The 13,165-nt window shown below is 40.9% G+C and overlaps 1 protein-coding gene across 11 annotated transcripts in view; it reads left to right on the top strand.

Annotated features, from left to right (window-relative positions):
• SP100 (SP100 nuclear antigen) overlaps positions 1–13,165 on the top strand; it is a 191,686-nt gene that overhangs the window by 85,367 nt on the left and 93,154 nt on the right. For 8 of the 11 annotated variants that reach the window (XM_033229902.1, XM_033229899.1, XM_033229901.1 and 5 more), the window contains 3 exons: positions 138–280; positions 1,803–1,841; positions 4,913–4,954. In XM_033229902.1, coding sequence (XP_033085793.1) covers positions 138–280; positions 1,803–1,841; positions 4,913–4,954 — 224 coding nt within the window. Of the gene's footprint in view, positions 1–137; positions 281–1,802; positions 1,842–4,912; positions 4,955–7,632; positions 8,418–8,983; positions 10,176–13,165 lie in introns of those variants that run through there. The other 3 variants (XM_033229894.1, XM_033229900.1, XM_033229903.1) reach the window with 3 other exon arrangements.

Raw genomic sequence — 13,165 nt, 5'->3', positions numbered from 1 at the left:
CCTGATGTCTGACAGGAAAATTCAGACTCTACTGCTACGATCCTGAGCCCAAGTGGGAGGCTCCAGACCCCAGCATGGCGGGGGCCAAGTTCAGGTGTTTTCACAGTTGGGGAGCTCACCTTGCCTTGGTCTTGCAGGAATCTCAAAGAAGTGTATAAAGAGTGAGGATGAAAGGTGGTTCACTCCCAGAGAATTCGAAATTGAAGGAGGCCGCAAAGCATCCAAGAACTGGAAGCTAAGTATACGCTGCGGTGGATACACCCTGAAGTTCCTGATGGAGGTATTCTAGTGACAAATGGCTGAAATCAAGGATTTGGCTGTCACGCTTCACTAACACCAAGCTTTAGCAGAATTTCTTAGTGTCCAGAAATTCATCATGACTTCCTCTTCCAAGGTCTCAATGCATACGTTATCACTAACATTCTCACCTGAACATTACATTGGCTGGCTTATATTACAGCGTAATCCTCTAAGTACTTTATTTCTTACCCTTTTGAAGATTGGACAGTAAATTGTGGCATTGACTCTGCCACTAATAAACTGTGGAATTTGGTCACATGAAAGTAACTTAAGTTGGAGTAGAGGTCTTAAATTTGGGGGGGAGGTAAATGTTAAATACACACACACATATATTTAACATATATACATATATATATGTAGTTCCTGGATTACAAAACATTTCAACAAGATTTCTTTGGATAGGCCACCTCAAACTTATTCTTATAAGAGAATAGAAATAAATTGCATTTTAAAGTAACATTGCTTCTCATATCAACCCCTTGATGTTACAAAGCAGGGACAGGGTCTTTGCTGCAGATGAACGTGTGTCTTTCAACTCCAAATGCAGTGCTTTCTGTTGCACACCCACAGACAGTCCTTCCTCGTGCCACTCTGACAATTAAAAAAAAGATCTGCCAGGCACCGTGGCATATGTCTGTAGTCCCAGTTACTCAGAAGACAGAGGCAGGAGGATCACTTGAGCCCAGGGGTTCGGGGCTGTAGTGTACTATGCCAGTCAGGTGTCCATGCTAAGTTCAGCATCAACATAGTGGATCACCAGAGTGCCTAAGAAAGTGTGAAACAGTCCAGGTTGGAAACAGAGCAGGTCAATACTTCCCTGCTGATCAGTAGTAGGATTGTGGCTGTGAGTAGGCACTGCACTGCACTCCAGCCTGAGCAATATAGCAAGACCCCATCTCTAAAAATAAATAAATAATATACAAAGTAAAAGATCTTTGCTCAGCAAATACTTATGGAACCACATCTAAAGCTATGGAGGGTATAAAAAGTGTGAGCCCCTTCCCAGAAGGAAGGCTGTGCTTTCATAATTACAGGCCTGGACAGGGTGTCAGTGTTCTCACAAGAGACACCTGCAGGAAGAGGTACAATAGTTCAGAGAAGACAAAGTCATTTCTGGCTTTGAGGTTGAGGACCATTTTGTGGAACTCTTGCACTGAGCTAGGCCTAAAAAGACAAACAACTAGCAAAAATGTAGAATGGGTCATTCTACATACAGAGAAAGGACAGCACGCAAATCTGCTCCACAGTGTGTCAAGAAATTGGGAGTAATGAGGTGGCTGCATTCTCTGGACTCATTGTAGAAGTCATGAGGCCAGAGCAAGGCATTGAAATGCTTCCTTTAATCCCTGGAGAATCATGAAAAGTAATTTCCATGAAAACACCTTGAATTTGAGTTAATAGTGGGATATCCAGGTAGGAGTATTTGGAAGGCAGTCAGAAACACTAAGCTCACAAAATAAAAGCAAGAACCCATCAAATCATTCCTCTCTTTTCTTTTTTAGAAAGGATTTCTGCCAGAACCATCAAGCACAAGAAAAAAGGTGATGACCAAGTGACCTTCTGCCAATGTCTCGTCTATTATGTTGTTGATTTTCTATCTCTGTCACCTTACAATCTTTAAATCCACCCATCATTGCAAATTTTGATTTTATAATACGATGCTTTCACAGTTGCTGCTTTCAAACATTATTCAATGTATAAGTCCAGGGCTCATTTGAGCATCAAAGCATTTGAGATAGAGGTAGAAACAATCCTCAGAAATAGATTAAGAGACAGAACTGAACTGTATGTGTTTTTTAGTAAAGGAGCTAAATGCCATTACTTTTTTTTTTTTTTAAGAGAGAGAGTCTCGTTCTGTCACCCAGGCTGGAGTGCAGTGGCACGATCTAGGCTCACTGCAACCTTCACCTCCCTGGTTCCAGCAATTCTTGTGCCTCAGCCTCCCCAGTAGCTGGGACTACAGGCACATGGCATGACGCCTGGCTATTTTTTTGTATTTTAGTAGAGATGGGGTTCCACCATGTTGGCCAGGCTGGTCTCAAACTCCTGACCTCATGTGATTTGCCCTCCTCAGCCTCCCAAAGTGCTGGGATTACAGGTATGAGCCACCATGCCCAGCGCCATACTTTCTTTAAATATAAAAGATAAGGCTGGCATTGGAAAAATAAGCATGAGTTTGAAATGCACAAAACAATGTGCCTTTGCAACCTCAACATAAACACTGGTTGTTTTTCACTGGTTTTTCTGGATTCTACATTTTAGAAATAAATATGAAGCAAAAGTTCCCCTAGAAACATCCCATGGTCACTACACATGATCTAATGGAAAATTCCCCCTAAAATGTATATATAGCTGTATGTCACCCAGGGAAGCAAACAACAAAAAACATTCTCTCCTTTTCTTTTATCTTTTACTTCCACCACACACACACACACACACACACACACACACACACACACAGAGTTCTTCAGGTGAAAATTTTTGAGTGGCAGGTAGAGTGCCCTGTGAGGCTGCTGGACCTGGAAAATCTTTTCCTTTGTGGAGAGGCCCTTTGGCCCCAGCAAAGGGGCTGCACAGACCTCACTTCCATCTGTGAAGGTGAATTCTCCCTCCATGGAGGTAGTATGTGCAGTTCACAGACCAGTGGTCTTCATGCTATGTGTATTCTAAGGAAAAACGATGAGACCACTGATGCCTTCCATGGCCTCTCCAAGGCTGGGTATAAGAGAGAACCTGGTGAAGGAAGGAGATGGAAGAACTTCAATTTTTATAAGCTCTAACATGGGTGACGTTGGATATTTCTGCCATACCAGGAAGTCACAATCTTTACAAAGCTGGCTCCTGGGGCTACCTGCTCCACTGGCTTTATGACTAGAGACTCAGTGACTAGGCTCTGTATCCACTGGGTTTTCTGGAGAAAGAGACATTATTTGGTATGATTATTAAAACCAAACATGTCTACCAACTGCCAAACAGTCAAGGCTGATGCAGTCTGGGCTAATCCATTGAGTTGGCCATCTCCCATGCCTTCCTCACAGGCACCGTCTCTCCATTCCCTGAGGGCCCACAGCTCTAGAGGTGCAATTGCCTCAGTTCTCAGAGGATCTCTCCAAAGGGTCTATCTTCCCTCCTCTCTCCTTTGTTTCTAACGCTTGTGTCACTCTCAGCACCGTGTGGTAAGTGCTAGTGTTGCCAGCTTTCCTGCTCATAAGTTTTTGTTAAACCTGCTGGCGATAGCTGAGACACTCCAGGATAATAAGACGTAAAAGTCCAAGCTAATCATTTACTGGCTGTGGAAGAGGGAGAAACCTCTTGTCCCAAGTGACAATTGTGTTCATTTGTTCATGCACTTATGCATCCATTCAACAAACAACGGTGGAACCACTGCACAGCTCCAGGTGATGGGCATGGCCGATGAAATAATGCAAAACAAAGGAGGCCAAAAGGATGAACCTGAAGGATTCTGTCAACTTCATTGTCTTACCTGCGTGAATAACTAACGGGATGGAGTGGGAGATTCTAGGCCACTAAGATACTATACTTTACCTTCGCCAAAAGGCCCAGATTGATTCTGGCAGGTGGTAATATGGCCACCTCTTCTATCATTGTGCCTTTGATCACACTGAGTGGTTTGTCTAAGGCCTCTCTGCCCTGAGCTACAGGTAAAAGCTGAAGCAGGCATTGTTTCATCCCACAGATACCCTAGGTCAAAGCAAGCTCTCAAGATTCAGGAGAAAGTGGAGAGGTGCTTACCTTCAGGAGAAGAGCTACAGTACTGGGGATCTTGGAGGCATTTTGTCTTCAAAGATGTGTTCCTGGAGAGCTGCAGAAAGGGGTGGAGTTCTTCCTGGGACACCTGCATGGCGTCCAGGACTCTGGGTCCTGTGGTCACTGGGAGCTGTGGAGGAAGAGTCAGCTGATTCCCTTTGCAGCCTCTCTGGATGGAATGACACTTCCTTTCTTTCTTTTTTTCTTTTTTCTTTTCTTTTCTTTTTTTTTTTTTTTAACAGAGTCTAACTCTGTCACCAGGCTAGAGTGCAGTGGTGCAATATCAGCTCACTGCAACTTCTGCCTCCTGGGTTCAAGCGATTCTCCTCCCTCAGCCTCCCAAGTAGCTGTGACTACAGGCGCGCACCACCACACCCAGCTAATTTTTGTATTTTTAGTAGAGACGGGCTTTCACCATGTTGGCCAGGATGGACTCGATCTCTTGACCTTGTGATCTGCCCTCCTCAGCCTCCCAAAGTGCTGGGATTACAGGCGTGAGCCACTGCACCTGGACACTTCCAAATGTAGACACACATGCCTGAAGGCCCCTTGCAGTAGGAGGACCAGTAGAGTTGCTCCAGCTCAGTCTCCCTGAATGGCTTCATGAAGGCCTGCCTGGGGTGTGAGAGCCAGGAAATGGCACTTGCATTGGGCCAAACTGTCACTGACACATCATTTAGTGTTTTTTTATTCTTCAGTTAGATGTGCAGGCCCATAAAAGCAGACATGAGACAAAAGAAGGGCTGTGGCATGAATCCCTTAAAAATAAAGAAGCCTGTTCGAATGTGGGGTTAATGAAAAATCACACTCAATATTATACCAGTCTTTCTGTTTTTTTCAACAGAGAATACTGGAGTCTCACAACAATACCTTAGTTGACCCTTATGTAAGTATACATTTCCAACTATGACCCCAAAATAGGTCAGGTCTTTCTCCAGGCACACTATGTCATGACTGCCTTTCCCCAAAGCATGCTCAGTCTGAGTTGGAGTATGTTGCTGTGTGTGATGAGCAGATGCAAGCCAGGTACCTGGGTCTGGGATTGGGTGCCTCAGTGCAAAAGCATCCTTTTGTTTCAGTAGAAATCTTCAAATTTCCTCATTTCCCTTAGAAAGTGAGTACGGGAGACTGAGCTCTAGATCACCGAGGTCTCCAGAGACAAGAACTTGAAGTAGTAACGGGCAGGGCTGGCCTGCTGATTAGGGAGAAGGATCGAATGTCAGAAAATGAAAGTATTTTCAAGTAGGTGGCGTGAATGGACAGGACAATCCCAAATATCCGTTCCAAGGTGCAGACAGAGCTCACTCAGCCAGAAGGAACAGACTGAGCCAAGCTGGTGAGTTCGAGGTATGGACTCTGTCATTAGTTCTGCAGAGGAATACACACAGGAAAAGTGAGTCTCTTATGAAGCCCCTATTGCCCGTCTTGAGGGAGGTTTAGGCTCAGTGTGCTGAGCTGGTTAGGACAAAAACCATCACCACTTGGCAAATGATGAGGCATGCTTACTCTCACTTCTTGACTGGTGCTCAATGATGTACAAACCTGATTCCACAGGCTCCATTATCAACCAAAATCAAGGCCGTTTAGGAATAAATAAATTTATTTGAGACAAGATCTTGCTGTGTCACCCAGGCTGGAATGCAGTGACACAATCACAGCTCACTGCAGCCTTAACCTGCTGGGCTTAAGTGATCCTCCCACCTCAGCTTCCCAAATAGCCAGGACTACAGGTGCATGCCACCACATCAGCTAATTTTTTAAATTCGTTGTAGAGCCAGGGTCTCACTATGTTGCCCAGGCTTGTCTTGAACTCCTGAGCTCAAGTGAACCTCCCAACTCCCAACCCAAGTGATCCTCTCAGCCTCCCAAAGTGCTAGGATTACAGGCATGAGCCACAGTGCTAGCCAGGAAGAAATAATTTGGTAATGATTTATTGAAAGCCAAATGTGAGGAGTGACTCAATAAAACACACCAACAAAGTTGGGAGTGTTTGGAGTTTTTTACAAATTGAAACGCCTTTTTTTCTTTAGATGCAGTCTTGCTCCATTGCCCAGGCTGGAGTCCAGTGGCACAATCTTGGCTCACTGCAACCTCCACCTGCTGGGTTCAGGCAATCCTCCTGCCTCAGCCTCCCAAGTAGCTGGGACTACAGGTGTGTGCCACCATGCCTGGCTCATTTTCTATATTTTTAGTAGAGACAGCATTTCACCATGCTGGCCAGGCTGGTCTTGAACTCCTGACCTCGTGATCTGCCTGCCTCAGCCTCCCAAAGTGCTGGCATTACAGGCATGAGCCACCACACCAGTCACAAGTTGAAATGCTTTTATAGCAGAGGTCCCCAGACTTTTTGGTACGAGGGACCAATTTCGTGGAAGACAGTTTTTCCACAGACCAGGATGGGGTCGGGGGCAGGGTGATTTGGGGATGTTTCAAGCACATGAAATTTATCCTGCCCTTTATTTCTATTATTATCACATTGTAATAGATAATGAAATAATGAAATAATTATACAACTCACCATTAAGTAGAATCAGTGGGAGCCCTGAGCTTGTTTTTCTGCAACTAAACGTTCCCATCTAGGGGTGATAGGAGACAGGGACAGATCATCAGGCATTAGATTCTCAAAAGAAGCATGCAACCTAGATCCCTCGCATGTGGAGTTTACAGTAGGGTTTGTGCTCCTATGAGAATGTAATGCTGCTGCTGATCTGACAGGAAACGGAGCTCAGGCAGCAATGCGAGCAATGGGAAGCTGCTGTAAATGCAGATGAAGCATCATTCACTCACCCACCACTAACCTTCTGCTGTGTGACCCATTTCCTTAAAGGCCATGGATTGGTACGGGTCCTTACCCCAGAAGCTGGAAACCCCTGTTTTGTAGAAAAGGTTAGGAGAAGGGAGAGGGACTCCTCACACCATAGCTTTCCTTTCTCATTGAAGGGTACAACACAGAAGTTACAATTATTGGATATAGATCGCAACATACAGGCTTAAATGTCTCCATGTAAGACAATCAGTAAAACTCTAAGATTCAGAAATAAGTCAGTGTCCTTTTCAGCGTCACTGGGTTATGCATTAATCACTGTGTCAACAATTTGAGAGACTCATGATAAGATTCAGGGACAAGATTTCACCATGAATCACAAGACCTTCCTAAGGTGGGTTAATTGGAAAGCCTGTTTACTTTTAAACTAAACTGCTAAATGTGATCTGTAGATTATCACATTCCCCTTTTGATTAAAAAAAAAAAAAATTCCCATGGAAGCATTGCTGATCAATCTGCTAGGTTAGGGGGATAGATGTTCTTCATTCCTTGTCAATGGGAAGGCTTATTCCAGGGAGTCATGTCCCTCGGCGGGGGAACAAAACCTTGTTACTGCAGCTAGGCCAGTTTGCTGACAACATGAGGTAGGTCATAACATAAGGCTACATGCTATTCTCCCGAATGATAAATCATCTCACTGGGAAATCAGTATTTTGGCCTTAGCCATTGATCTAAAGCAAGCAGAAATGCAAATCATGAGTGACTTAATAGCCAAGAAAATAAACTATGTTTATTATTAGGTTGGCACAGAAAAGAAGTTGCAGTTTTTACCACCAGAAGTAATGGTGAAAACCACAATTGCTTTCTTGCACAAACCTAATATTATAATCACAACAACTTGAAAACCTCAGTAGAACAAAGAAATTAGTCCTAAGAGTAACCAAATGAACAAGTCATCAACTTATAGTTGCTGTTGCTTGCTGAATCATCTCTAGTCTTCAGAATTTCATAATTTTACTTTTCTTGGAAGAAGTAAAACAGTAAGAGATTCGTAGCATTAATAATGTGAATAGCAGAAATATAATGCACACAAAAATTATAATCAAAAAGAGAATTTGTATACGAGAATGGGAGGAAAAAGAACCTATTCCATTAGGGAGCCAACTAAGAAAGAAAATTAAATCCAGGTTCTGCTTTAGAGACTTACTATAACCAGGAAATAATTAAGTCCAAATTGCAAGTAAATAGTAATTTTTGAAACTCAAAAACAATGGTCCGGACTAGAATCTAATAACAACTATGCTATAATTTTCTTCTGAAAGATAATTTTTTCTCTCTTCAATCTCCCTTTTCTACCAAAGAAAAATCATAGGCCAATTTTATTTGCAATATAAGTTTTAGTCTTGTTCTGTTTGACCTGATTATTTATGTAAAAGGCAACAGGAATAGTGATTGTCCATATAGGCTCCTTTTTTTCATTAGACATTTTAGACTAGACTTTTTTTTTTTGAGATGGAGTTGTGCTCCATCACCCAGGCTGGAGTGCAGTGGTGCAATCTCTGCTCACTGCAAGCTCCACGTCCTGGGTTCAAGCCATTCTCCTGCCTCAGTCTCCCTAGTAGCTGGGACTACAGGCACCCGCCACCGCTCCCGGCTAATTTTTTTTGTATTTTTAGTAGAGACAGGGTTTCACCGTGTTAGCCAGGATGGTCTCATTCTCCTGACCTCGTGATCCACCTGCCTCAGCCTCCCAAAGTGCTAGGATTACAGGCATGAGCCACTGCGCCCAGCCTAGATTAAACTTTTAAAAGCTTCTTCAGGATAGAAAGCCAAGTCAAGGATTTATCATCAGATCGTGCCTGTACTACTTGTAAGAATTGGGTAAATTCCTCCTTTCTTGAAGTCCCCCAAATACCTCAAAGTTTCTGGGCCTGTCAGGAAGGGACATTACTTAACACGAGGTCAAAAAACCTACAAGGGATTGCAGTACATTGAGCTCCATAGAGACAGTGCTGGGGCAAGTGAGAGCTGGACAGGCACTGGGCGACTCTGTACCTTGCTGAGGAAAAATAACTAAACATGGGCAAAGGAGATCCTAAGAAGCTGAGAGGCGAAATGTCATCATATGCATTCTTTGTGCAAACTTGTCAGGAGGAGCATGAGAAGAAGAACCCAGATGCTTCAGTCAACTTCTCAGAATTTGTTAAGAAGTGCTCAGAGATGTGGAAGACCATTTTTGCTAAAGAGAGAGGAAAATTTGAAGATATGGCAAAGGTGGACAAGGTCCGTTATGAAAGAGAAATGAAAACCTGTATCCCTCCTAAAAGGGAGAAAAAAAAGTTCAAGGATCCCAATGCACCCAGGCATCCTCCTTTGGCCTTTTTCTTGTTCTGCTCTAAGAATCGCCCAAAAATCAAAGGAGAACATCCTGGCCTGTCCATTGATGATGTTGTGAAGAAACTGGCAGAGATGTGGAATAACACTGCTGTAGCTGACAAGCAGCTTTATGAAAATATGGCTGCGAAGCTGAAGGAAAAATACAAAAAGGATATTGCTGCATATCGAGCTAAAGGAAAGCCTAATTCAGCAAAAAAGAGAGTTGTCAAGGCTGAGAAAAGCAAGAAAAAGAAGGAAGAGGAAGAAGATGAAGATGAAGAAGAAGACGATGATGAATAAGTTGGTTCTAGCGCAGTTTTTTTCTTATCTGCAAAGCATTTAGGCCACATGTACACACCTCACTCCCTTTAAATAAAAAAACTTAAATGTAAGACTGTGTAAGATTTGTTTTTAAACTGTACGCTGTCTTTTTTTGTATAGTTAACCACTCCGGAATGTGCCTTTAGATAGCCCTGTCCTGGTGGTATTTTCAATAGCCACTAACCTTGCCTGATACAGTATGGGGGCTGTAAATCGGCATGGAAATTTAAAGCAGGTTCTTGTTGGTGCACAGCACAAATTAGTTTTATATGAGGGTGGTAGTTTTTTCATCTTCAGTTGTCTCTGATGCAGCTTATACAAAATAATTGTTGTTCTGTTAACTGAACACCACCACTCTGTAATTGAAAAAAAAAAAAAAAACAGTTGCAGCTGTTTTGTTGACATTCTGAATGCTTCTAAGTAAATAAAATTTTTTTAAAAACTCTGTGAGAGAACTGTGTAGACAAGGTACCAGGTCAGTCTTCTTCCATGTCTATTGGCTCTACAAAGCCAATCTCAATCCCTCAAAACAGTGTTGTCATACTTGAAAATACAACACTCTAGTCAAAGCCTTGGTAAAATAATCAGTGTTTCCAATCTGTCCTGTTACAAAAGAAACAGATTCTTATTGGACTTATGCAAATAACCATTGCCATAAAAATGTTTTCTTGTGTAATCAAAAACGTAGTAAAGACAATACAGGAATTATCTTAATAAAAATAAGTTTTGGGTCAGGCGCAGTGACTAACACCTGTAATCCCAGCACTGTGGGAGGCCAAGGCAGGCGGATCACCTGAAGTCAGAAATTTGAGACTAGTCTGGTCAACATGGTGAAACTCTGTTTCTACTAAAAATACACAAAAAATTAACCAGGCATGGTGGCATGTGCCTGTAGTCTCAGATACTCGGGAGGCTGAGGCAGGAGAATCGCTTGAACCCAGAAGGCAGAGGTTACAGTGAGCCAAGATTGCACCACTGTACTCTAGCCTGGGCAACAGAGTGAGACTCCATCTCAAAAAACAAAAAAAGTTTTAAAAAGAAAGAGATTTTAGAATTAAAAATCAGTATCTCTTTTAATTTTATTAAAAGCAAAGCAATATTTTAAGCAAATCTTGTTCTAACATAGGGGACCAAATTTTTTGTCTTTTATCAGTGTAGTTTTAATATCAAATCTCAATCTTTAGAAAGACTTATAATTTCCTTTTCATTGTAGCTAACTTGATCATACACAAAATTTATTTCATTCACAAACCTTATTATGATTTAGACTGTTTATGAAATGCTTGGACTTTTTGCTTTTGTCTGTACTTTCTTAAATAACTAGACATTTTACTTTAGGATAAAAAATTTACCATACAAGACTTTTTTCTCAGGTAAAATTATTCTCTTTTAACCTATCTTACCAAAAATATTCATAACTATTTTCACTTTTCTCTCTCCTTCTTACTGGTTCCTTTCTATATTGCTCCTTATTTTAAAACAACTTTAAATAACCCCTGAATTAAACACAATTACTTTTTCTCAGTAAAGAACATATTTTTATGCCTTCTTATAATTTTCTGTCATTAAAAACACATCTTACTTTTTTGACACATTTTAAATGTAGAATTATATATATTAATTAGAATGTTTAAACTTTCAGTAACTTTAAATTTTATTGAAAACCTAGGAAACAAGATATCTTGAATTGTCTGTCACATGACAGTATCTTACAAATGAGAACTCTTTAATAATTTTTAGAAACATTTTCCCATAACAAAAACATTTTTTATCTTAATTGGAATTGACCTAGATGTTTAATGAGCATCTATTTTTGAGTTTAATTTAGCAAAACTTTAAGATCATAAATTACATTAAAAGTTTATATATGTTTATCCCATTTACATTTACTTTATTTATTTTTAACAGTTTACCTAGATTACTTATGAAAACTGATATATTAGACAAAGCTAGTCATCATTTCAAGTTATTTTCCTGTCAACCAATTTTATAGCCTGTGAATATCAGATGTTCGCTTAGGAAAGAACCTTAAAGTTAAATATATGAGTATTTTGCTGATAACTCAGAAGTTAGTTGTTTTTATTAAAGCAAAAATATTTAATCAGTCATACTTATCAAAAGATTTATTCAAGTCATGTGAACTTAGATATTTGGGATTACTAATTCCTGAGCATTAATGTATTTATAAGTCAATCTGGTACTACATAGAGACTTTATAGCTCTGCTTTTAAAATTCTGGTCATGAATCAGGTAAATTTCACCAGTTTAAAAGGAGAGTTGAATTAAATTGTACCTTTCAAAATGGTACAAGTTAAAGTTATCTGTCCTGCATGACCGAAGCCCTTACTGAGTGTAGCAAATTTATATCTCAAAGCACAGAGAAAGAATTTAATCCTTCCGTAAGGCTAATGAAGTTTTACATCTCCAAGGGACTGTGAAGTCCAGTAGGGCCTTTAAAGGGTATTATCTGATATCGGATAAAGGGTTTAATTGGGTTTACTTCCACTTTAATGGGGGTGGTTGAATACGTTTTACCAATGTCAGCAGGAGATTGGGAGCATAAATGATCCAGCAAAACTTGCAATAACTCATCAGTGTCATTCGTCAGTCTTGGGTCAGAAAAAAATGTTGGTGATAATTGTGATCATTTTAATTGTTTCATTTTCATTCTTTAGTTGTTCTGTTTGCTCCTTCTGTTCCAAATGTAAATACGTTTTCCCCCTTTTGAGAGAAGGAAATGTGTGTATTGTGACATTGCAAAATCTCTACCTAAGAGACAGATGGGAGCCAAGAGGACAAGTAGAAAGGAATAAATTCATCTAAGGAAGAATATGAAGGCACAGGGGTAGAAGGAGGAGAAGCAATTGGAATGAAAGGGAGAAAGCTTTTGAAGTCCTTTTCAAATCAGAAATAGTGTGAGATAGCCTTTTGCTTATCTCTTCAATGAAGGCCATTTTTTTCCCCAGGATTTCTTTTAGGAGCATCTCACTGCTATTGGAAGTAAGTCAATTTGTCTGGTTCTAAAACCAGCTTTTTCCAATTGTGCATGGCAATACATCAGCTTAGGCATTTTCAAAAGATCCCCATTTTGGCCAGTGCTGCTTATGACCATCCTGGGTTACATGGGTCCACTTATCTAAGTACTTGCAAGAAGAAGGACCCTAAGTATTACATATCAAACCAGTTGGTGCTGTTTCCCATCTTGGTTGTTTTGAATGAGACAAGTAATGTAGTGGATCAAGTGTGGTGGTTTTGAATTTTTGTTCACTAAAATTTCACTCAATAGGCTGAAAAGATTCTCTTACATGTCTCTGATTCCAGAGTCACCTCCAAAGAAGTTTCAGGGTATTCATGGGCAAGAGATAATCAGTTTTTATGAAGCCTGCCAGCTGAGCAAAAAGTTCACAGTGTGGGGATTTTCCTGTGAGACTGCTCCATGTTGTGGGGGGTATGCCCTGACACCTCTGCTTTTTTGGGTTTCCTAAAAACCACTTGGTTGTAGACAGAGAAGGTTTCTTAACTTCAGAGCAAGAGTGCCCTCCTTCATGCACTCAAAAAGGAGAAAGCTAAGGAAAGGTTGTCCCATTCAAAACCTTGAGAGAAACAATTCACAGAGCTCCTATTTTATGCTACCCT

The sequence above is a fragment of the Trachypithecus francoisi genome, unplaced genomic scaffold (genome assembly GCF_009764315.1).
Source record: "Trachypithecus francoisi isolate TF-2019V2 unplaced genomic scaffold, Tfra_2.0 Lachesis_group13, whole genome shotgun sequence".
Classification (NCBI taxonomy): Eukaryota; Metazoa; Chordata; class Mammalia; order Primates; family Cercopithecidae; genus Trachypithecus; species Trachypithecus francoisi.
This window is presented reverse-complemented; position numbering and strand designations above follow the sequence as displayed.